This window comes from Phodopus roborovskii, unplaced genomic scaffold (assembly GCF_943737965.1).
Source record: "Phodopus roborovskii unplaced genomic scaffold, PHOROB, whole genome shotgun sequence".
NCBI classification, from domain to species: domain Eukaryota; kingdom Metazoa; phylum Chordata; class Mammalia; order Rodentia; family Cricetidae; genus Phodopus; species Phodopus roborovskii.
In genome coordinates, this window is record NW_026125506.1 from 672298 (window position 1) to 697967 (window position 25670).

A 25670-nucleotide genomic window follows, 5' to 3' on the forward strand; every position below is an offset into this window, starting at 1 on the left:
AAACATAAAGTTGTCTATTGGCTCCCACAGGACTCCATGAGCATGTGATGTCTTCCCATTGGTTATCCCTGTGGACAGCAGGCCCACCCCACCTCTGGAACTTTTTTTTTTTTTTTTTAAAGATTTACTATATACAGTGTTCTGCCTGCATGTCAGACTTCAGGTCAGAAGAGGGCACCAGATCTCATTATAGATGGTTGTAAGCTATCCTGTGGTTACTAGGAATTGAACTCAGGACCTCTGGAAGAGCAGCTAGTGTTCTTAACCACTAAGCCATCTCTGAGCCCCAACTCTGCCTTCTTCATGAACTTTCACTTTCAGTATTGTGGTTAGCCTTCTTAGAGAATAATAGCTCATTTATATCCTGTGAAGACTATACAAATTTTAAAGTGCAGGCCTTACAACCAGATGTTTGCTTTGCAGTAAAAAGGCAACCCAGTGCCAGAGCAAGCAAAGGGAACCCAGACAGATTTCAGTGCAGAGCAAGTGAAAGGATCCCCAGGTAGATTTGGGGGGGGGGGAGTGGGGGGAGTTTGACCTGGGATAGGCTAAGGAAACTAGGCATAGTGATGCACCTAAGAGGATTTCTGATCCAGTTGTTTATACCATGACTGAGGCCAGCCTAGACTATGTGAGACCCTGCCATAAAATAAGAGTATGGGGGGGAGGGGCACAAAGGGTTTGAATATCCCTCCAAATAAGGCAAGGTGGCCACAGTCACAGCTACTCCTAAGTCTGAAGCAAGGGAAGAAAGACCATTTGAGCCTGGGAATTTAATACCCTATCTCTCAAAGGAAGCATGAATCTCACATAATGTAAATCCTTCAACCTGGTGCATCTCCAAAGGGAACCAAGAGCTGGTAACCTCAAACGGTTTAGAGAGTTGACCTGCCTTCTCTGAACTCTCTTAGCCCAGTCTCAACTGTTTTCCCAGGGCTGAGTAAGCCATTATTGGGGCTGTGAAGCCCTATAGGACAAATACAACCTGCAAAGATAGACCCAAAGGCAGGGCCAGAGACAAACGGTGACACCACATCAATAATTCCAAATTTTATTTCCTTAAACTGATAGAACACAGTGAAACGCAAAAGGGGTGGACTCACACAGAATTCATCTTAAAATTGACAGGGGCTGAGCCCTGCTTTGGACAGCAGGTTTGGCTCATGCCACACACAGCCAGCCACACACAAACACAGCCACCCAGCAGCCATTAGGAACCAGGTGGTAGGTGGGGAGCCCTGCACCAGCCTCCCTGGTGGCTCTGGATTCCAGTTGGCCACAAAGCAATAAATACAACATGTTACATGCAGGGGAGGTCATGGGGTGACTAGGAAGGAGGCTAGTCTCAGAGATCTGCTTTTCTCGTATGTCCAAGCACAGTGGCAATATTTCAAGTATTGCAAAAATAAACAAACAAAACAAAAAAAGTGTGTGTGTGGTCTTTAACTGAATGTTGTTGGGGGATACCAACCCCATATCTGCCTCGTGGACACTCAGATACTTTCAAGTACACATGGACAGAGCAGTGACAAAGGACCAGCAGGCCAGGGAGGCTGGGAAGGTATTAGCTTGTGTCCACCCTGGAGCCTGGAAGACAAGCTTCAGCACAGACCCTGAAGGCCATCATGCACAGGAGGCCAGACTGACAGGAACGCTCCATGGGGGACATTTTTGCATATGTTATTTTCCACCCACACCTGCCTACTGCACGGGAGGATGGCGTCTGGGCACTGCCCTTTCTGCCATCTAACAGGGGAAGTTGATAGAGATCACCAGTCACACACACTCTCACACACGCACACTACACTACAGCAGACAGCCGCATCTCATCCTCAACCACACAGCACAGCTGGTGCCATCTCCTCCATGGGAAGCATCTAGAATAATGCTCTCTGAATTCTCCATCCTCACCCTTCCAATTCTTAAACCTCTGAACTTTCCTTTTTAAAGAAAAACTGAGTTTGGGGGTTGAGGTGACACATTTTAGCAGTAAAGTGTGGAAGTTCTGAGTTTAAGAATCATGGTGCTTTACAATGACTGTCCCTAATGAACATTTGAACAGGAGGACTGCTTCTCCCCTAGGAGGCAAGCCTGTGTTTTCCTCCAAAGACCAGACACAGGCGGAGGTGCACACTGGGCTTATACACGTAGACATGGTCTGCATCTGTACAGCATCTTGGAGAGCAAGAGTCAGGAAGGGGAGGTGGGTTCCCAGCAGTTTCAACTGCTGGCTGAGGTTCTCCAGTCTCTGTCTGCATAAAGTGCTCTGGTGATTACAAAGCTGGGTGGGTAGTCTCAGAGGGAGAGGTTCCTAGAGAGATCAGGAGGCCAAAAGGCCACACCCTTTTTTCCTGGATGAGCAATGGGGCAAGTGAGCTGTGAGAAAAAGCTCGCTTTGGCTTGAAGTCAGCAAAAGTCTCAGGGCGTTGCCTGTCCATGGGGCTCTGCAGGTGGCAGGTGCCCACGCTCACCAGCCTACCACCTCCCAGGGCCACGCATGCCTGCTGAGGGAGCCAGCTGGGAAGGACAAGCTCAGGAACTCCTGTCCCAGTGGGTAAGGAGGAGGCCACTGGCACTTAGACCGGTAGCATAGGAGGCAAAGATCGCACCAGTCTGCACAGGTCCACCATGAAGCATCCTTGCTGGAGCTGGCGGGCACAGTCTCAGCACCGCACCATCACATCGGTGACAACAAAGACAGGTCTCAGACCCTACCCTGCAGGGTGGCAGAGGGGACTGGCTCCAAGGGCACAGCAGGCTGGTCACAGGCAGTCAGGCACAGATACCACTCAGCAGGGCCGAGAGCCTCCTCTCAATGCACAGTTTACCTGTGGAAGATGGAGCATGAGGTGGGGAAGCCACACCTACCACCCCACTCCAGCTGCAAAGGACAGGCACTCACACTTGGCAATGTTCTCAATGTCCGCCTGGTCCGTGAGTGTGTGCTGTAGCCCCTCCAGCAGGAGAAGGGCTTTGTGATAGCGTGGGACACAGCCCTCTCGGTGCTGGAACATCTCATCCAGGGCAGCAGATTGCACCTGTAGACAAAGAAAGGCAGAGCTAGCTGTGCAGGCCCAGGGCCAGGCAGGAATGGCCTGATGCTCAGCACATTGCCCACTGTGGATTGGCCCATGTTCATCTGTAGTGAGCATTAAAAGAATGGCTAATTATTAGCCAGGCAATGGTGAGTTCAAGGCCTACTTGGTCTACAGTTTGGTCTACAAGTTCAAGTACAACCAGAGCTTCACAGAGAAACTCTGTCTTAAAAAGAATGGCTAATAATCTAATAATGTCCTAGGGGTGGCTAAGGAATTAAAGAATTAGTTACAGTTGCTCATAGAGCGAGCTAACCTGCCTGCAAGGTGACAACTGCCCTATCTGCTTGGGCTGGAAACAACAATCCCTACCCCAGGATAATAAGAGTGGCACCGTGGGAAGTATGCAGAGCATCACTTTGTGTTCTGAGAGGTCACTGCCACCTTAGAAAGTACAGGTCAACTTGTTCTTAGTTCCTTCCTTTGGTGTTCCTCATATGTGAATAATCTCACAGCAGAGGCCTGCTTCAGGGTGTAGTTAGCCCTAGGAACTGAACCTCAGAGATACTACCCGAGCTGATGAGGCAGTGGACAGTCACTATGTCAGCTCATGGGAAGCCCCTGCTGCTTGCTGGGTAGAGCATCACCTAACATCAGAGACATCCAGGACAATATCCCAAGCCCCCCACCAGACAAAGCACAGACCACAGACTGCCCCATACCATCTGCACGGCGTGGCTGAGGATAAGCCGCTCAGCAGTGACACCATGGATCCCATCCAGCAGTCGTTGTTTGTCCAAAAAGAAGCGCTGAAGCCGCAAACTGAGGCCCTGACAGGACACCACGCTGGCCTTATATAGCTCGTTTAGCCTGCGCACCACTAGGGTAGAAGGGCCAGTCATTTCACGCCCACAGAAGCAGTGCCCCACCCGGCCCAGAGGGCTAGAAAGCATGTCACCATTGGAGCATTTTCCACTTGGACAGAAGCCACAGCCCCCAGCTCTCCCCAGACCTATGTAGCAAGGTCAACATCAGTCCCAAGTAGCTCTACCCTGGGTAAATCCATGTACTACTCTGCATTCTAAGCTTGAGGCCAGGCCCACCCATGTGGTCTTGCGTCCCCACTCAGGCTGGCTTGCTCACTCTTTTCTCACCCTGCTTCACGGTAGACGAAAGGCAGAGCTTGCCAGCTCGGATCTGGTCAATGGCAGTCTGTAGGCCTGAGGATAGAAGTTCAGCCACCTTCAAGTACAGTACCAGCTGTTCTGCAAAGCTAGAGGTCAACAAACAGGTCAGAGGCAAGTCAGGGCCAACAATGCCCAGGAGCTGGCTTCTCAGGCCCCAGACAATACCTACCCCCACTCTCGGCTCAATTGACTGATCTGGTCGGCTACCACGCTTTCCTGAAGCTGGTACTCAGGGCCCCCGGCCGCCTCACTGGCACTACCCTTCAGGGCTGCAATCTCCAGAACTTGCTGTGCAAACGCAAGTGTGAAGCGCAGACTGTGTAGGGTCTCCGTGTGCTCTTGCTGAGAAAGTAATAAAGGTCAGAGCCTGGACACACAAGTGTGTGTGCAGCAGGGCTGAAAGGTTCATCTGCCAGAGGGGCACCTCTCCCCGAGTGTTAGTCAGGCAAGTCAGAGGGGAGCACCCATGCTTGTCTGCCACCTCCCCAAGCCTCACCTCCATGAGAGTCTCTTCTGGGAGGTCAGGAGCCTCGAAGGTCACAGCCCCCTCCAAGTTGGCAGCAAGGGGGTCGGCAAGGCTACAGCAGTGGCCTGGGGCAGAGAGCTCAGGGGCCTCACCACAGGCCCCAGGCACTAAGTGGCGGGCAGAAGAAGAGCCGGCAGAGCCCAGGGAGCTGGAAGAGCCCACTGTAGGCAGATGGCTGGTAAGGGATAGGCAGCTGGCCTGCTTTTCACCCTGCAATCTCAGGCCCTCTGAACTCCGTATCTAGAGTTCAGATGTGCCTCAGTTCACATTCCTCATCCTGATGCCTTAATAGGGAACACAACAAGTCAAAGGTGCCAGTACCCCTAGGGCTCCAGTACTCTAGCTCCCAGCACTTCAACCCACATCTGCTCAGAGAAGGCAGTGAAGCCATGTGCAAAACTGGTATAGCTAAGGCAAAGCAAGCACTACCACCATTGAAGTGACGGGACCCTCGTGGATCTGTTCTTTAGCCAGGACTCCCAGCCTTTCAGGGAAGCTGGACATGGAGACCAGCATCTTGGGTACTATCCCTGCTTCATGCACAAGCTGGGAATGCCACAAACCTTACATAAATAGACCTTCAGGACTATGCTAAAGAACAAGGGTTTGCATTCAAGAACCCTCATCCCACAGTGCAACTCTTACTTGGCACAGCCCTCACCTGAGAACATCCTGGTACGGGTACCCTGGGGCGGGGTGGTACCACTGGGTGGGGAGCCCACAGTGAATACCACAGGTGCAGGACTGCTGGCCCCTCCAGCACGGGTTCCTGGATGCAGGGTCCCTCCAAAACCAGCAGAGGGAGCTAAAGAACAAACAAGGCAAGCTCAGGGACCATGCTGGGGTCAGACTCCCACAACACCCCCACAGACCCCTCACATACCAATGTCCATAGGTTTCTCCTGTAAGCTATCAGTGCTGCCCGAGTCAGAGGCCTGCGTCCCAAATGCAGCCTTAAGCAGCAGATCCGTTAGACGGCTAGTGCTGAAGGACCTGAGGTGGCAGGAATGGGGAGGCAGTATGTGCTGTGAGAGCCTAGGGGCTCAGAAGCCGAGGCCCTATTTCTGTACACAACCATAGCTCAGGCCAGGCATAAGGAGCTGTAGTCCTCTAACTCACTTCATCTTTCAAGTAAGGGAAACAAGCTGAACTACAAGGGTCAGAAACGAACAGTAGGGAGGACAGCTCCTGAGCACACCGCCACCCCACTTACCGGCCAAAGGGACCCCTGGTGTCTTCAGCAGGCCGCAGGCCAGAGCCCAGCTGCTGGCCCTGGAAAGGAGCTGCCTCTGAGAGGTCAGGCAGTGTGCGGTTCCGAGGGGGTGTCATCACTACACCCTGCCGAGCCAGCAGGGTCAGCAAATTCTGGGAGCTGGGAACTTTAGGAAAGTCGAATGAAGGCCCAGTCTAGGAGGGAAGGAGGGACAGCATTGAGAGAAGGCCCAATGGACTGCCGACCTCAGAACCTGCAGCCCACGATGGGGCCCGCTGTGGAAACCCATCCATCCCTCCAAATCAAGCATCCACCAAGTCACCATGCCTAGTCTGAGATTTCTTTCAGATGCTCCAACCAGACCTGCTCATCTCAGTAAACACCTTGTGGTGTCACACTCCCACAGGGAAGGAGCCATGGCCTAGTAAAGAGACACAGGGCCCAGGCTTTCTTCCCAAGGATGAAGTACAGGGCCCATCTATCAGGGAAGCCAGCCGCCCCATTCTGTGAGACCTTACAAAATAAAGGCGAAAAGCCATCCCTGCAAGAGCCAGCTCCTCTAAGTTCCCTTCCCTAATCCCCTGTAGGCACTTCCAGGGAAGCAGCCCAAGGGTGAATGAAGCCCAACAGGCAACCAAGACAGAGACCAGGTCCTTTCCCACCCCGTCTCCTCCTCCTCAGTCCCTCCTAGAAGTTAGCCGAGTCATTACCTTGGTGGGAGAGCCTAGGATGGGGGGCAGGGGACTCCGCTGTAGGAAGTCAGGCAGCTTAGGTGAACCACGCAGTGGCCGGCAAGACTGCAGCCCTGGGCATGGCTGGGGTGCACTGGCCTGGGGTGGGCTGAAGGTGGCTCCCAACGGGTCAGTTGGGGGCTTGGGCAGCTTGGGGCGCACAACATAGAAGTCGGACAGGTTGGGGGCACTGTGCAGGCGGCAACCCAGCCCAGTGGTCCGTGGAGAATGCTCAGGAACAGAGGAGCCTGGGGACAGGGACAGGCTACATTAGTACCCTCAGGTCCTTCAGCCAAGCACACTGGCAAAGTGCCAAACAGGGCACGGTCCTGCTCTAGGTCTCTGTAAGAACCATTCTAGATACCTCACTCCAGGAACACAAGAACCCTTACAGCTACCTCAGGAAGTCTCCATGGGAGCAGAGGTACAGAAGGCCTTAGCAGTCTGTCCAAAGCCACACAGCCCTGGAGTACAAGGAACTGAGTGGCAGGAGGTATCCTCTGTGATCCAAAGGTTGATGCTAGAGTCAGCTATCCTTCATGCCTGCTCTACAGACGCTCAGGCCAGGGGCTGTGCCCACACCTACCTGGTCGTGGTGACCTGCCAGCTCGCATATCAGCTCCTTGTGGGGAGGGCACTCTGCTCCATCCGGGCCGCTCAGGGATGGTTCCCACTGGTAGGAAAAGGGTGGGTAGATCAGACCATAGAAAATGGGGGGGGGGGATCATCACACCCACCCCACCCACTCACAGATGAGAAAGGAATGCCCACCATTTCTCATCCCCATATAGACTTACCTTGGGGAGAGGGCGTGTAGGGACGGCCACCTCCTAATGAAAGCTTCCTGGCGAGTATGGCTCCATCAGTGTGGGAGGGGGGTGATGGGCTGGCCCGAGCAAAGCCCAGGGGGCTAGTGCTACCTGACCTTCGGATGGCAGAGGACCTGCACAGAGCAAGGACACACAAGGTCTAATTGATATCACTGAGGGCCTTAACCTCACTCAGATTTTCCTTGGCTATTCTGGCTTACAGGCATCATAACTGCTAATTCATGTTGCCTTCTTGGGTTACATGAAATACTCATCCAATCCCTAACATTTACTTTAGTCTACCAAACACAGCTTGCCAACAAGATGGGTTTCATGAGCTCAGGAGCCCCCAGCAGTTAGTTACAACAACTCTACAAACTCCATGACTGTCCATAGGACAGCTGTGTTAGGACTCTCACTAAAGTCAGAAACACTAACCGGGCTGTCTGGTGCTGAGTGGGCGATTGCAAATTCTGCTCGATGCGCTGGTAGTTGTGCACCTGAGTGGGGACAGGAATGGGGACCGAGGCACCATACCTGTTGCTGGAGAAGGGGCCAGGCCGGCTGTGGAGAGAAGGTAACCACTGTAAACAACACTGGGAAGAGGCTCAGGCCCAGGTTCAGGCTCAGGGTAGAGAGGTCTCAGTCTTGCCCAGGCCTGAAGAGCTGGCTTTCACACTGTGCACATCCAACACTCTGTGTGAACCCCCACATATGTGTCGTTGCTATAAAATACAGCGAAGGAAGGTCTTCTAGGTAGTGACATCCTCACTTGGTTCCCTCATCGATCCAGCCACACATCAACAGCTCTTCAGTGGGACACCCACACTGCCATGTCTGGCCAGATACAGGACTTTTAGACACACAATCTTGCCAAGAAGGGTGGCCATAAAGCTGAGGGTCTATGCTTCCCATCTATGCTTACCCAGAGGGGCTGGGAGAACTGCTGCAGGTTGGAGAGGGAGATGGCGTGCGACCACGGCTCTCTAGGCCAGCAGAGGCCACCAGCGAGCTCCTGGTGGAAGAATGGACAGGCACCTTTAAGATTGATGCATCCAGACCTTAAACTCCTTCACCAGGCTTCCCTAAAGGGGCCCAGCAGCCTTAGTCCTTCCCAAATGGCCTATTCCAGGCCAAGACTGGACCAGGCAGGAAAGCACTGGCTACACCAAAGACCCAATTTATCCCTGAGCAAAGGTCAGGAGAGACTGACTCACCCACTACACAGCAGGCTGTCAGGAGGGGGCTTGGAACTGGCTGCCTCAGCTACTAGGTCACCTGTGGAAGAAGAAAGCATATGACTAAGGTGTCCTCCTTGGCTCACCTGACCGTGTCTCTGACTCTGTGTTCTGTCCAATGTCCAATGTCCCTTTTCTCCCCAGAGAGTGCAGTCTGGGCAATGCAGTTATTTACTAATACAGAGCAGGATCCCAGTGCAATGGCAGTCTACTCTAAGACGAAAGTAGACACTCATGGACCACGAACCACATGCCCCTTTTTTTAATGCTCTGGAACCTGCCACAGGGCTCTCCAGACACACTCAGGACTCTAGAAACCCAACCATTCAATTGCCCATAGGGAGTCAGGTCTGAACCCCATGCCCACATACATGTAGCCTGTTGCCTGCCTATGTAGTGGGACCTGACCTGGAAACTGGGCTGGGACCATGACAAAGTCATCTGTGTCACAGGAGTCTTTGCTGCTGCCACCAGAGTCCCGGGAACCCTGCAGAAAGCCAGCAGCATCGGCTGGGGAGGTAAGGGTCTTCTGCAGCTGTGGCATCTCTCCCAGGGACTGCAGGACAGAATAGGGATTAACAGCGCCCACAGCCAATCAACCTCCCCAAAAATGGTACAGGCCACACACAGTGGAGCTCAGGCCCACGGTGCTAAGCAAAGGGTGCTGGGCTCAGACAAGCTCTGCAGCACAGCAGCTTTCTCTCTTTCTGAGGGCCAACAGAGGGCACCAGATCTCACTATGGGTGGTTGTGAGCCACCATGTGGTTCCTGGGAATCGAACTCAAGACCTCTAGAAGAGCAGTCTGTGCTCTTAACCACCGAGCTCTCTCTCTAGCACTCCTTTCACACATTAAAGACAAGCCCCTCTTTAGGGTTAGTGTCAGGAATGCATGTACACACACACGCACGCACACACACACTGCAGGTGGCAGTGCTTAGGCACACTTTTCATGAAATCCCTCAGAGGGGAGTCCCCACCACAGACTATGAACCTGCTCCCCGTTACGGCAGAGCCTAGAGGGTGGAGCCAAACCAAGACACTAGCTTATTACTGCTCCACTAAATGCTAGTGAACATTCAGATGGGGCTCAAGTCCCATAGGGTATGACCATCAGACCTAGCACTGTCACTGTGTCCCTAGTCATGCAGAAAAACAGGCTACACAGACCATGCCTAAAGCATGTAAGGACCAGAGGCAGCTATTTCTATTTCTGCACACCCATCACTCAGCATTCCATGGCCCAACAGAAACCCAAGAAGCCAACTCACCGGCGGGGAGGCCAAGTGTGATGCAGAGCTGCTGCTGGAGCTGCTGCCAGACCCCGAGCTGGGGTACGAGGGCACAGGCACAGGCGGGGCTGCAAGAGGAACGTGGGTCACTATGCACACTATGCCCCACTACAGCTCTGAGGACATGGCGGCCTCTGACTGGCCCAAATACTCCAGTTCTCATCAACATTGGGGAACATGTCACAAGCCCTGTCTCCCCAAGACCCTCAGAGACTCACATTTCTTGATGGTAGTGCTGGCATCTAAGAAAGGATGGTGGAAAAATTCATCTGTGGATAAAAGGAGTGAATTATCTTCATGCCTCTGACCCAGCAGCCTGACTACAGAGGCCTGGGTTTCAAGGCCAGGCTCCAGATACCTAGGCAAAGTCAGTGCCCCAGATGATGGTTCCTGAGAACATCTGACCCCCGTTTCAGGGGCATTCAATCTGCCGGCCTTGCTGGGGTTACAAAAGCCCAGTGCATTGTGGCCTGGAGGCTGACAGCAGATGGTAGGTCATGGGTGCCTGGGTGCCCACCAAGGCCAGCTAACACAAGAGTAATACCCTAGACCAAGCAGGGCAACTAAGGGGGCAGGGTGCCAAGTGGCTGTGCTCACCAAAGTCCATACGGTCCTTGTGGTTGCGCTGCAACAAAGCCAGGAGCAGCTGCCGCAGGGGGGCTGATGTCTCCCGTGGGATGCTGGAAGAGAGGATGGGTTTGAGCAAGAGTTGTAGGGTGCCAGGATGGACCGCTCTGGGGAGAATGGAGAGTTGCTTACGCAGGAACTAGTGTCTTGTTTTTCTCATAAAACATGCGCAGATCCTGAGGGCTGCTGGCCTGTTGGGATAACATGAAAAAGGTCAGTGCTGCAGATGGCTTACTACCTCAGAGCCCTGCCAGCTACCACTGCCTAGCCTCTCAAGTGCCTTGGTCCCCAGTCATCCCATGGTGAGGACCACAGTGCAGCTCATGTGCCATGTACACACAGGACAAGGGGAAGGCAGGTGAGACAGAGGGAGTCATCAGATCCTCCAAATGAGAAAGGGGTGGCCATGGGTGGATATGTATATTTCAGGGCTGATCAGGGTATATATACTGAGCACCTGTTGGGTGGGGACACAGCTGACAGGGTCATGGGTATACATGAATATACATCCCAGGGAGTGGGGTTAGCTCCTAACCTGAATGTTGGCAAGTAGGAACTATGCCAGGCCTATCAGCTTGGGATCACTGCAGGCATCAATACCATGTCTTATCAAAGGTTCTCAAATTCCCCTTGATGCAGATTTTACTTCCATGTTAGGGCTACCCACACTTGGGCTAACAGCTGCTTTAGAAGCAAGGGTGGGTGGAAGGTCCATATTGAGACATGACTCTGACCTCTGATGGGGTCACAGCAGAGGTGACCCTTAACTTACCAAGCAGAGGTATGACCTAAGCCCTAGATAAGAAGACTGCTCTGTGAGGCAGGAAACATCTTTGTGGCTCAAGAGTGACTGGGCAGGGTCTAAGGCTATCTGACTCAAGAAAAAGTTTCAGTGATCATTGTGATAGCTTTCACCTGGAGGATGCAGGATAGCCACCAACCTGATACCTGTAACTCAAACTGATTCCCTATCTGGCAAGCTTGTACTCTTCCATGCTGGGGACACCACTAAGACCTTAATGTCATGGGGTTCACTTACCTGAAAGGGGGCCTTCCCTGTCAGACACTGGTAGACAATGGTGCCAATGCTCCATAGGTCAGCCTTCCCATCGTAGTGCTGGGACATGATGACCTCAGGGGCCTACAGGGTGACAACACAGATCAGCATTACTGTATAGTAGTATGCAATAACCAATAACAGGTACCAGGCACCAGTCATGTGCAACCACCAAAGCAACAACCAATCAGTTTTGACATGACAAAATGGTATTGCCACGGTCTACAACCCAAGCTGAGGCCATAGCTGATCTTTGGGGGGGGTTCTGACATTCTTGCAAAGGGTCTCAGGTGGAGGCTGACACCAACCCAGCCCTGCAGTCCTGATCATGAATGGGCACACACCATGTACATAGGAGAACCGCAGAGTGTGGCTGCCATCATGTTGCTCTGGAGGTACCGGGCGAATCCAAAGTCAGCTGCAGGAAAAGCACCCAGATGGCCTGAGCTGAAATTGCTCTTGGAAGGGTCCCCTGCTGCAGTCTTTCAGAGAGCCAACCACCCCAACAGATCTCACCAATCTTGACTCGGATGTTACTAGGGTTGGCACGGCGACCCCCAGGATTGGACAGCAGAATGTTCTGGGGCTTCAAATCACGGTGGATGATGCCCTTGCTATGTAACAGCTGCATGGCACCAGCAATCTGCTGTAGGAACAGCCTGACAGTGTCTTCACTCAGTGTGCGCATGGCTGTAAGAAAGGGCAGGCTCGGGACTTGAGACACCATGGTCATGAATGTACATAGACAAACTCAGCCTAATGACAATACCCATCCCTAGACCCTCCAGGGTACAGAGCCAACCCATTCTGCAAGCCATTGGACACTGTGGCCAACTTGTCTTGCAACCCCCAGAAGCTGGGCCTTTCTCATTTCAACCCCAGAGTCCACCTGCCCCTCCTCCCACACACCCTTGTAGGACCCCCTCCACATCAATCCCTAACTGCTAGCTTTTGGTGCTTCTAAAGGCATTCTGCTTTTCTTGGTTTCTACTTTCCATTGATACCTCCTAGATCCTCCTCCACATCCCTGTGGTAGGCAATCAACCAACACACACGTGCATAGGGGTCTATGAGCACCCGAGGCACTCAAAAGTTACAGGTCAGCCCTGTACTGGTGCTCACTGTTTCCTCCTCCACAGACAGGTGACATTCGAGGCTGATCTAGGGCCAACCTAACACCTGTGGAGCCTGGAAACTTGCCAGGAACCATTCAACTCCTGAAGGTCATGGGCACAGCACACTGCCCCAGGAGACAAGAGCAAATACTGGGCGGGCAAAGCCAAGCACGGCTCAGCCACGTGAACTTGAGCATACAGTGAGCCGACAGGCCACTGCATCCAAGGCCAGAAGCCCAAAGACAGCACCCCGAGACCTACTCCACAGCTGACTCATCCCAGCAGACCTCGAAGGGCCCTCCTAGGCTTAGGCTCAGGGCCTATTCTGATGGCTCAACGGAAAGCCAGCATCCCAGTCTGGGGTCTTATCCAGACGCTCCAGCAGAGGGAGGCCCCAAAGAACAGAAGACTGTTCTAAATGCCTGCATCCCTTCGGGAATGCTCAGGAGGTCTGCTAGGAGGTGCTCAGGTCCCTGGAGTCCCCACTCTTAAAAGAAGGAGTGGCTGCCATTTCCTTCACAGTCTGAGATGGGCTGCTTTGAGCCATCAATCCCTGTTCCCTGCTTTGTATTTGCCAAGGTGAAGCATTCTGAATTGCAGTCGTGGATAGCCACTGCATCCTTCCAGGCCTTGGGCCAACATCTCTGCATTGTCACCACCTGCCTCTCTCAGACCCTCAGAGCACCATGGAGGAGATATCAATGCCCCATCACTCTGTTCATCACAACCCACCCACCTGCTATCTTTCAGTGGGTCCTGAGCTCTCTTGCTGCCTGCCAGAAGCTTCCTTGCTCTCCTGGATGCACCTCTCTTATTAGTCTGCACCCACAGGGATCCACATATACACCAAAGCCCCTGACTACCATGGAAAGCATATACTCTCCCTAAGCCTGCACTTATCCACCTGCTCTACTTGTGTCTTCATCCCCACCAAAGTAGCAGAACCTGACTACTCTGCTTAAGCCACCCACCCAGCATGTGGGAGACGCTCCACAAACAGCTGAGGGTGGTGAGGCCTAAGGGCCTGAAAGAGCTGGGCTCCCTTCTATACAGCCCCAAAGCAGGAAGGGATAAGAAGGATCACTGCCACAATCAAGCAGGCAGCATCTTAGGCTAACATCAGTGCCCAGTAAGGGTGTGCCTACTCACTGTGCAGATAATCGGCCAGGTCTCCACCATTACAATACTGCAAAAGACCAGGAACACACCATCAGAACACGGCCAAAGACCCTGCAGCTCCTTAACCCCATACCTGTTCCTTAGACCTGTCCCAAATTTCACCTAGGAATGTCAATAGTGCATGGTTATATCCACCCACCCCTATCCCTCTGGGCCCTGGTGCTTCCCCTGGCCCCATGGGAACTCACCTCCATGACCAAGTAGACAGAATTGGCCATTTCCTGTAAGACAGAACAAGCCATTTGAGATGGAGAGGACCTTGCATATATCCTTTCATTGGGCATTACCTAGAAGAGCCCTGGGTGTTTGGGGCCACAATAGGCACCCTCAACATGCTATCTACCTACAAGGCTTGAGGTAGAGTGAACATGGCCAGGCCTAGGTGTCCTCTGTGTCCAAGACTCAATCTAGGAGACAGGACATCTGTGAAAAGTGGCCTGGAAGATGGGTGTCTCAGACACTAGGTCTGAGGAGCTCCCCTAAAGTTCAGGGTAGGAAACTATTTATAAAGGGACCACTATTTATAAAGGTTACTCCTGTCCAATGATTCTTACTTCCAGACTGGTACTGTCTGGAGGCCTCCAGCTGTTCTGGTCTGGCTTTGTGGGGCTTTAGAGGCCAGCAGACTCTCAGCAGGAAGTATCCTGGTCTCCTCCCTCCAATGACCTCTCTCAAGCTCAGAAAGACAATCACCTGGGTACCAGTATGTTCCCTTGTCTAATCAAGTCCCCAAGGAGGTAACTCAGCCTGGTGTGAACAGGGACCACCCATCTGACAGGGCCAAACCCCAAACTGTGGTGCCTCCCATGGCAAATCGCTCCTCAAACTACCACTCTCAACCAACTATTTCATTGACAAGAAACGTGGGGCCTAGGGGTATCGAGTCAGTCAGGCTGGGTGTAGGCATCCTGCAATTTTCTACACGCAGCAAGATCCCTGCAGTATAGCTGCCAGCTGGGTGGAGCAGGCCTTAGGAACCACAGCAAAAAGCAAGGGCTCCACCCCATTCCCATAGCACTCGAGGATCCAGTCCCTGACCCTCAGGCACTCAGCTGCAGATGGAAATACAGGAGATTCCTCAGATCTCTTCCAGGGCCTGGACTAAGACTGCGGAAAGCCCTTGTGCTAGCCTGTGAGAGCTGGATGGGCAGACACTCTAGGCCCCAGATGACCCCACCACAGCGGCCAATGCCACCTGCCCCAAACATGTACTCACACTCCAAGGACTCCTACCCAGCCTCCCAGTCCCCATGACTAATGCTTACACATGAACACCCCACGAGTGACAGACACAAAACACCTGAACACCTACCTGTGATGTGAACGTGAAGAGCCTACCCATGTGCCACAGAACTGCACCAGAGAAGTTGGGCAGCTAAGCAGTGTGTTCAGGCAGCCTGACTGCCGCACTCCAGTGTGTTCCCAAGATTGACAAACTGAGTGTAGCTCAGGCAGGAGGCTGCTTCATCAAGGCCTGTATGCCCAAGACCCCAAGTCCTGCCTGAATTCACTTTCCCTGCTCTGGATGAGGAGCCTTGGCTCACCCCATCTGGCTCCATTCCCACCTCTCTCTGCCTTCCTAGTCAGCTGCAGGAGAGACACTCTGGGGCAGGTGATACAGGTATGTACAGTCCTCAGTCTGAGCCACAAAGGAAGGCTCAGAGGAACAACTAGGAAGGAGGCTAGGGACCCAGCCTGGGACAGGGACCGGGAAAGAGGGACAAGGTCTAGGTAAGATGGAAACCAAAATGAAGGAACAGTCTGAGGCCCCTTCAGCCTGACTGAAGTGAGAGCTAGGAGGGCTCAGGGCACAGCAAAGGTGTCAGAGATAAGGACCCATAAAGTGCCACTGCCCTTTACACACACCCTGCTTGTCTGTATCAAAGAGGGCCAGTTTCCGCAGTTTCAGCCTGCAGCCCAAGTAAGGGAGGCTGCTGGGGCCACTTGCTGTGGGACACATACATCAGAGGGTGGCAGGTAGAGACACAGGCTTCCCCTTATCATTAACTGCTCCCTGGAGCATGATCTGTCCCCAGAACCCCAAACTCATCCACCCACCCAAGACAAGGAGGGACAAAGACAAGAACAAGAAATATAAGGATAGGATACCTTCCTCAGAGCTACTAACCCAGAATTTGCAACCAAGGACAGATTGCTGCCAGCACCTCTAAACTTATCCTCTGACAGACAGCATCATGCCTCCTGCCTCTCTAAGCTGCCAGTGAACCATGGGACTTCAGCATCTGCACAGTCCCTGGCTAGACCCTGTTTAGCCCTTCCCAGGAGGTGGTCCTAAAGGAGACCCAGAAGAGCTCAGGGTAGAGTGGGGTCAGCTTCAATTAGTTACAGCCAGCTTGTTGCCCACTCTTACTGCCCGAAAAGAGTAAGCTTCCATCTGAGAGTGTCCCCACCAGCCCTGGGCTGTGACCTTAGACCCCCCCACTGGTAAGCCCTCCCAAACCTGCTCCTTATACTCTCCCCTGCCTCTGCACTCACTTTCCTGAGCCCCACAGGATACTAGACACAGGATGTTCCCAAGCCAGTTTCACAAATGAGCAAGCCAAGGCCCAAGAAACCAAGAGACATGCCCAGCTCTGTGGAACGGCAGGGCTCGCCCAGGCAGGCTGGCTTTCATACCATCTTCTATCTCCCTGCCTAAGCCAATACCCAACCAGTCCCAATCAAGCTGGAACTCTACAGCCTGCCTACAGAGCTGGGCCCTGCTGTCTCTAGCCTGGAGGGAGCTGAGGTTAAACCACAAAGCAGGAAGGGCCTCCAGGCAAAGGCTTTTAAAGGGAAGCCCACCCAAACCTGTCCCCCTCTATTAAGATGAGGCTACCCTCCTTAGGAATAGGGGTAGTAGCAGGTAGAGGCCAAAGCACAGCCATAGTAGTCAGATCTGCCCTGTCCCAACCCACCTTGAGATCACCCAGAACTACCTGTCCAGATTCTGTTCTGCTCAATTGGTTTCTATAAACTCTAGGGGCTTCACAAGACCCTCAGGAACTTCAAAGGCCAAGTGCTTCCTTAGCATACACTCCAGGGTATACATGAACAGACAGCAGCCCTTCTCAAGAATGTCTTTCCCATCAATCATCACAGCCTCCCACACAGGGTGGCAGATCGTCTTCAGCATGATGGGGAATGTCCTGGGTTCCCAATATTGCCACTGTGTCAGTCAGGTCCCAGTACCCAGCCCTCGTGAAGAGAGGAGGGTGGCACAGGGTGGCCAGTGGACAAATCACAGCTGACAGCAGGGCAAAGCAAGTCTTGGAGACAGGCACCCCTTTGCTGAGCTTCCTTCCCTGTGAGCAGAAACTCACAAGAGCAAGAGATAACTTAAGAGGGAGAACAGAATCAGCACTCCTGTAGGAGCTGGGTCTGCTACTCTCAGGCATGACTGCTGGCCCAGGAGTCCAGCATCCTGGGAAGGAAGCTGCACGGGCATCTGGGCACGTAGGAGGCTGCCCCGCCCCAGACACTGAGATATTTTGCTTAATAGGATCCCAGCTCTCCACCTTCTGCCTGCTCTACTCTGGTCTGGTGATCTCAAGCTGGGTCTGGCAGGCGGGTGACATGCACTGACCCAATTAACTCTCAAAGAGCCAGGCTTCTGGACTGCAGAAGGCAGCAAGACTATAGCCACAGCAAACTGGGCTCTTCCAGACAGTTGACAGAAGAAGGCTAGGTCATAGTACCAGGGGGTTCAGGGCGTAAGGACGGTCCACTCTGCCCCACTGGGCTCCAGCAGTCACACTTTGTTACAGCCTCCCAACCCAGACTGGGCCTCTTGGAGGAAGCATCCGTGTGTCCAGGGACATCTCCATGCCTTCTGCCATGCATCAACATTCTACTGTGGAGTCAGACCTCTGTCTGAGAAGCCACAAAAGTAAAAATAAAGAACAGAGTGCACCCTTGGGAATCCAACTCCATATAGTTCCTCTTCAGGACCATACTCCTGTAATCTATGTACAGTAATATATTTTTGGGGGGAGGGGTTACAAGACAGGGTTTATCTGCAGTTTTAGAGCCTGTCCTGGAACTAGCTCTGGCAGATCAGGCTGGTCTCGAACTCAGATCCGCCTGCCTTTGCCTCCTGAGTGCTGGGATTAAAGGCATGCACCACCACTGCTATGTACAGTAGTAATGTTGACCACCACAGAAGTGACTCTGACTCCCCTGCAAAAGACAGAAAGTCAATCTACTTGCAGGAAGTACACAGGCCGGCCAGGGCAAGGAGGGGAAGGAGGGCAGGCAACCTCTAGAACATGGCATCTGTCTTACACAGCCATAGGCTTTTTTTATGCTCACCAAGCCGAATAGCCCGAGTTTCATTCCTGGGACCCATCTGATAGACACACCAACTTCTGCCAAATTATTCTCTAACTTCCACATGGTGAACATGTCTACCCAATATACAAAATAAATACAAGTTTAAAATTGCAGTCTTTTAGTGGTTTCTGAATGGTAACTACTTTCCACACACCTGTGACATGTGCCTCCTTCAATTCTTGGTTCAACATTAACCCCCTATTCTGGAGTTTAAAAGATTAAGTGGGAAGGAGGGTAGGGACCTATAGAGATGGCTCATCAGTTAAGATCACTGGTTGATCTTGCAGAGGACCTGGATTTGATTCACAATACCCACATGATGGCTCAAACCACCTGTAACTCCAGTTCCAGAGGATCTAACCTTCTTATGACTTCAGTGGGCACATGATACATACACATGTGCAGGAAAAACACACAAAATAAAAACAAATCATTATTTTTTCTTATTTTTGGCTTTTTAAGACGGTTTCTTTTTTCTATGTGTAGCCTTGGCTGTCTTAGAACTCTGTAGAACAGGCTGGCCTCAAACTCACAGAGATCCACCCACCTCTGCCTCCCAAGTGCTGAGATTAAAAGTGTGTGCCACCACACCTGGCTAAAAACAATTCTTTAAAGGAAATTTTAAAAAGGCTGTGATGATGCTTGCCTTTAATTCCAGCACTCAGGAGGCAGAGGTAGGTGGATCTCTGTTGAGTTCCAGGACAACCTGGTCTATAGAGCTGGTTCCAGGATAGCACAGAGAAACCATGGGGGGGGGGGGAGAAGAAATAAAAATTAAAAAATAAAGTGGAAGCTCAGCAAAATGGCCTTGTGGGTAAAGCTTCCTACTCCAAAGTTGTCCTCTGACCTCTTCCTGGGCACTATGACATGTGAATATCCCATCCCATTAACATACACAAAGGTTAAAAAAGTGTTAAACAAAGAGATGGGGCTGGCCGGGTGGGCGTTGGTGGCACACGCCTTTAATCTCAGCACTCAGGAGGCAGAGATGGGGGTGGGTCTCTGAGTTTGTTGAAGCCAGCCTGGTCTATAGAGTGAGTTCCAGGACAGGGAAAAAGAAAACAAAAAGATGGAGCTAGAGAGACGGCTCAGTGTTTAATATGAGCCCTGTCCTTCCAGAGGACCAGAGTTTGATATCCAGCACCCACATCACAACCACCCGTAATTCCAGTTCCAGAGGATCCAACACCCTCTTCTGGCCTTGATGGACACCAGACAAGCAATATATATATATATATTGTGTGTATATGTGTATATATATATGCAAAACATCCATAGAAATGAACTTAAAAAACAAACTAGGCAAGGCGATGCACACTTGTAATCCCAGCACCTAGGAGGATGAGGACCACAAGTTCAATGCCAGCTAAAGCTACATATCAAAACCCAGTCTGAAAGCATCTAGCATCCTTAAGGCCAGACAGTGAGGAGGTTGGAGATAAAAAATGCATGGAGTTTAAGGTTAGCCTTGGGCTACAGGAGACCCTCCTTCAAAAGACAAAGAGCTGGGTGTGGAGGCTGGTGGGTGTGGTAGTACATGCCTTTCATCCCTGCACTGGGAAGGCAGGAGGCAGGCAAAGTTCTGTGAATTCGGGGCCAGCCTAGTTTTACACAGTGAGCTCCAGGCCACTCAAGGATATATCTGTCTCAAGAAATAAACAAACAAACAAACAAACAAACAAATAAATAAATAAGAGAGGAAGGAAGAAGGAAGGAGAGAAAACGTTCAATTTTGTAGGCATACAGACTTGTCTGAATCCTGGCCTATCTCTGACTGGGTCCACATGACAAACACTATCTCCATTCTGGGTGGGATGGTCATGACCAAACCCACATCACAGGCCAGTGATAAATAGACACTCCCCTAACCCAGACAGAATAACCCAGAGAGCTGGTCTGTCCACAAGGTCCAGGTGAGTCACCTCTGGGCAACCTGGCAAGGCGTAGGGCTTCAAAGAACCTGCCGGACAGCGTACTATCCTCCAGGGAGTCATCAGTAGCAAGGCTGGCAAACAGGCAAGGACTGGGCCTACCTCTATGGCCTGATATTATGCTTCTGGCAGTGCCCACTCTGCCAGAGCAGGAACAAGTCCAGACATCGAATGCTAGATGAGGAGAGAGCCCATTCTACCCTTGGTGAAAGTCATGAGTTCCGTCCAGTTGCTGCCGCCTCTTCCGGTAGACTCAGAAATGCAGAGAGTGTCAGGACCTTAGGTTCAACTACCAGCACTACCAAGAATAAAAAAGCTGGTGTTAAGGGTCTCACTATGTTGACCAGGCTGATCTGGAACTCAAGAGATCTATCTTATCTGCCTGCCTCTGCCTCCCAAGTGCTGAGATTAGAGGAATGTAATCTACACCCGACCAGGTATTATGATTTCACATGTCTGACCACTTGGTCCCCAACTGGTGGCATGTGGAATCCTCATGGCTAAAAGCATGGCTGGAGGAGGTTATAGATAGCCAGGCCACTTGTAGTCTGAGTTCAATCATCTATCTTCCCAGCGTCATCAACTCCACCCTGCCTTCCTTGCTATGATGAACTAGAGAACCTGCAGCCAAAATAAACTTCTCCTCCCTTAACCTGCTTTTGCCAGGTGTTTGAGGCCAGACTGGGTACACAATGAGCACCAGGCTATCCCAATGCTAGAATGAGTCCTTGGCTCAAAGGGACAAAAGAAAACAAACAAGAGGGAGAGGACACACCTACGTGCAACCTATCACAGAACTCCTTTCTTTCATAAAATGCAGTAGCATAAACAACAGGGTGATGGTGGGGCACACCTTTAATCCCAGCCAGCACTCAGGAGGCAGAGGCAGGTGGATCTCTGTGAGGCTAGCCAGCCAGGTCTTCAGAGCTAATTTTAGGACAGCCAAGGATATACAAAGAAACCCAGTCTTAAAAAAAACAACAAAACCATTTGTTTAGATTAGACAGTACCAAGTAGGTACAGTTGTAAGAAAGTTGTCACCACAGACCCTGGTCTTTTATAGGTAAAAACACAGGCATGGAGAGGCAACTTGCTGATGATCTCTCTCATATGGAAGTACACAGCAAAGCAACACCCAGAGACAGGCTGCAGGGCTCCAGACCAGACCATCATGATTACTGAACCCTGCTACCAACATGGGTGACAAAAGCAGACTTGTTCACCACTACTCAAGATGAGGACTATGGTATGAGATCTCAGCAGTTAAGACATATTTTGCTGGGGCTGGAGAGATGGCTAAGCAGTTTAAGAGTGTCTGCTCTTCCAGAGGACCCAGATTCAATTCCCACCACCCACATGATAGCTCACACCTGGGGCTTCAGATACTCTCACACAGATATACATGCAGATATTCATACACTGGAAAATTACCAATGAACATAAAGATAAATGATATATTTATTTTAAAAGGGGGAGGCATATTTTCCTCTTGCAGAAGACCCAGCACCCTCCTCAGGCAACTCACAACTGCCTGTAACTCCAACTACAAGAGCTGTGATGTCCTCTTCTGACCTCTGAAAGCACCAACACACACGACATACACACACACCCACACACACAAATCTTTAAAACAAACAAAACACCAATACTAAGATTTGACTGAGACAATACAACTGGCATTGTTGGGGTGGCAGTTTTAAACAGTTATTCAAACTACAGTACAGTATGTACACTCTTGCCCAGGGCTCCAACTTCTAGGAATCCATCTACACACCCATCTCAGCCAAAGAGCCCAAGGTCAGTCATGACCACATTTTGACTTGCCAGAATCCCGGAATAGCTTATGTCCCTCAGGAGGGTTAGGCCAGTAAAATGAACCACAGTTAAGGACTGAGCGCTACATGGCCTTACATAACCACCACAGCAACAGCAAGTACCACCTGTGTTCCCACTGCCTCAACCTTGCCCCTGACAGAGCTGCCACCCAGGTAACTACCTCCCTGCAGGCCAGCTCTGAGCACTGAGCAGGCTGCAAGCTGTCATTCCAATAATGAGCCAAGTGTGATTGATTGTTCAGAGACATCAGTGTGACAAGAAACTGAGGCTTCTTGCCTTCTCCAAGAGACCGTGGAGGACCGACAGTGTGGGTAGTATGGTAGCAAAGGTACACATCTCCAGGGAACACCCCAAACACTGTGGGGATGCCTAAGAGGAGAAAGGGCAGCAGCAGGCCTCCACCTGGCTCAGGGACTGAAGAAAGACTTTTATATATTGTGTTCAGTCCCTTCTACAGTACTGGATAACTTTCTTGGCCAAATCATCTTCCCTGGCTAAAGTGTGTATCTTAAACAAATATCAAGGATACACAGCAACAACCCCCAGGCCATGGGGTGAAAGGCCCTGGAACCCAGGGAGAAGGCAGGGGCTGACATTTCTCAGCACTTCCTTTGGGCAGAGAAGCCACAGCCTTGCCAACACTGGAGGAGAAGATGGCAGAGGTCCTCAAGCAGGTGGCTCGACTGGAGGAAGCAGAAGTGAAAACCAGAGCAAAACAGGCCTCAAGTCCACCTAACCCAGTTACCTGTCCAGTTCTAGGAAGGCAACCATGGAAAAGACCAGGCGTGGAACTGTGAGAACCAACCTGGAAGGGATCACAAGCTGGAATGAGGGCCAGAGTCTGTCCCTACGAAGGTCATGTCATCTACTCAGCCTTGGAGCCTCCAACAAGCTCATCAACTGTACTGTTGTGGCCCTGCCTAGAGCACCGGGGACAGGGGGAGGAGGAAGCCTGGGGAAGGGATATAAGGCAGAAGGAAGGACAACCTTCCGGACCTAGAACACAATGTCTCCAGCTATTGCCAGGTACACCCTGTCACACTGGACCTAGGCCCTGCAACACAGGTCACCCTATGACATGTCACAGCCCCCAAGAGAAAGCTGTAAGAGGACCAGGGGAGGGGAGGAAGGAAGGAAAGAGAGAATGAAGGCAGGATAGGAAGCCACCAAAACACAGCTGCCTGCTGGGAACTTCCCTCGGCCAGGGCTGGTCCCGTGGCCCCAGTAAACAGGTTTCAAAATCATTAGTCAGCACTTTGCTCAGGAACCAGCACCTAGGGTTCCTGGTGGCCACATGCGGCATCCAGGGCCTCCAGCCCCTGCCACCGCTGGGCTGAGAACCTGGAGGACAGCCCTGAGGCTGACTGGTCAGCTGGTTTGCTTGCTGAGGCTGCCAGTCCAGAGACGACGACAGCACCCTGCTGCTGGATTCTGTGGGCCCAGACCCAACTGCCGGCAAGAAGGAATCTCCAGCAGCCCCTCCCCCTCCCAGTCTCTGACGCAGGAGTGGGCTGGCCAATGCCAGGCCGCTGAAGCAATGTCAACAAACAAACCAGCCAGCCCAGACAGGTGGGCCTGCCAGGGACACCAGATGCAGTAAGGGCCACTGGGTCAGCACCAGAGCACATAAAACCCAAACCACACACGATCAGAACAATAGAATCGCCACAGATCCAACACTAGTGTTTGCCGCCCGCCGCCTTCCTTCCCCATTCAGGCAACAGACAAGCTGGGAGGGGGTCCCCAACAAGTAGGAGAAACCAAGACAAACTTGGGCCAGAGATGGGGTCTCCAGGACCCTGTAGGGCTTCAGAGTTGGGCAAGTCTGACACACCACACACAAAAAACCCCAGCTTCTTTTACCTACACCATACTAGTCTAGAGCCATCAACTGTCCACCGGGGACTCCAACCCCAGTCAACCCAGAGCCTGAGGCTGTGAATGGGTCACCTGCAAGAATAACACCACCCCTCCCCCAAGCCCCACAGCAGCAACCTCCCGGCCTTACCTGGAAGTCATATAACGCCACAATGTTTTCGTGCTTTAGTTCCTAGGACACAAATCCAAGTTTCTCATGAGCGAGACAAGAGCCGGCCCACCCTCTCTCTCCCCCTCCCCCGAGGCGCTGGCTCACCTTCAGGATTTTGATTTCCTTTCCCAGCAGTGTCTGGGACTTGGCGAGGTTCTTCTTGTTAATGCATTTGACGGCCACCTCCAAGTCGTGCTTCTGAAAAAGCCAAACGTAGAACTTCAGGGCTGCGAACATCCCTCCCTCTGCCCCCCCCCCCAAGCTGACTGTTCCAAGGGTCGTAGGATGGACGGGAGCATGCCAGAGGCAGTCAGGTTGGCTCTCTCGGCTGGGCCTGGAGTTCCAGGCTAGGTTCCCAGGACTGCTCTGACACTTGAGGACTACAGGATCCTGGGCTGGTGTCTCCTGGTCTCTGGAGCTAGTGTATGTAGCAGGTGGGTTTCCGGGGCTCGGGTCCTGAACTGGGTCCCTCTACGGATTTCCGGAGCCCCGGGGAGCATCACCCACCTCGCGGTGGCGACCCTTGAAGACCACCGCGAAGGCGCCGTGTCCAATCAGGTCCTTGCGCGAGAACTCGAACTTGCCCACGGTCTCGACGCCGCCGCGGCCCGGATCCATGGCGCGCGCGGGCCGGGGGCGCAGGCCCGGGGGCGGTGCTCCGGGGTGCGCTGGCCTCAGGGGCAGGCGCGGGAGGCAGGCGGGCCGTGTACGCGGGGCCGGAGGCGCGGGCTCATCGCTGGGGCCGCGCGCCCCATCGGGCAGGCCTGGGCCGGGTCCCAGTGCCACAGGCCGGCGGACGGGGCGGCGAGCTCCCTCGGCGTCCCCCCGCGGCACCCTCCCGGCGCTGACAGCCGGGACCCACTCCACCTCGGGCCTCGCCTCAGGCACACTCCGGCTCCGACCCGGCACTGACAGACGACGCGGCTCACACAGCCCCGCGGGGGAAACAAAAGATCCGCGGCACCGGGGCCTCAGAGCCTGAGACGCCCGCGCAGCCGCACTGCGCGGAGGCGGGACAAGGGGCGGGGCCCGCGGAGGCGGGACCTCCTAGGTGGTGGAGCTGGCAAGGGGCGGGGCCCAGAATGGAAGACACCTCGTGGGCGGCGGGGCGGGGCCTCGGAGGGAGCACGCCCAATAGTGGGCGGGACTTGGGAGTAGGCGCAGCGGGCCGGGCGGGTCCAGAGCGCCCAGAGCGTGCGAAGGAAGGTCTGGCTATCTCTGCGCTGGTTCTGCCCTAGGCTGTTTTTTTTTTTTTTAATTTGTTGGTTTGGGTTTTTTTTGTTTGTTTGTTTGTTTTGCTTTACTTATTTTCTTTTTATTCACGTGTATATGTGAGTGCCTCCATAAGTGTATGTGTACCGTGTGTGCAGGAGAGCAGAGGGAATTCGATCCTGAAACTGCATTTGTGGGTGGGAACTGAGAACCAAGCCAGGTGCACTTTAATCGCTGAGCTCTCTCTCCCGGCACTACTTCCCGTTTCCTAAACAGGGTCTTCTCACAGTGTTAACGTTCATCTATTTTGCACGTGAAAAGAA

General features: G+C 52.6%; 1 protein-coding gene across 1 annotated transcript; it reads right to left on the reverse strand.

The window, feature by feature from the left end:
• Window positions 1-1037: 1037 nt before the first annotated feature.
• Window positions 1038-25005, reverse strand: Ulk1 (unc-51 like autophagy activating kinase 1). Its single transcript, XM_051176420.1, has 28 exons — window positions 24643-25005; window positions 24241-24333; window positions 24115-24156; window positions 14196-14228; window positions 13978-14014; window positions 12230-12403; window positions 12058-12131; window positions 11696-11797; window positions 10789-10847; window positions 10627-10709; window positions 10248-10298; window positions 10009-10097; window positions 9148-9295; window positions 8719-8779; window positions 8427-8516; window positions 7940-8065; window positions 7490-7635; window positions 7279-7365; window positions 6672-6940; window positions 5962-6155; window positions 5632-5741; window positions 5410-5553; window positions 4719-4909; window positions 4392-4564; window positions 4190-4308; window positions 3758-3915; window positions 2903-3038; window positions 1038-2828 (listed from the first exon to the last, which is right to left on the reverse strand). Exons 1-28 carry the CDS (start codon window positions 24751-24753, stop codon window positions 2773-2775), a joined length of 3156 nt encoding a protein of 1051 aa, XP_051032377.1. The 5' UTR covers window positions 24754-25005; the 3' UTR covers window positions 1038-2772.
• Between the last annotated feature and the right edge of the window lie 665 nt (window positions 25006-25670).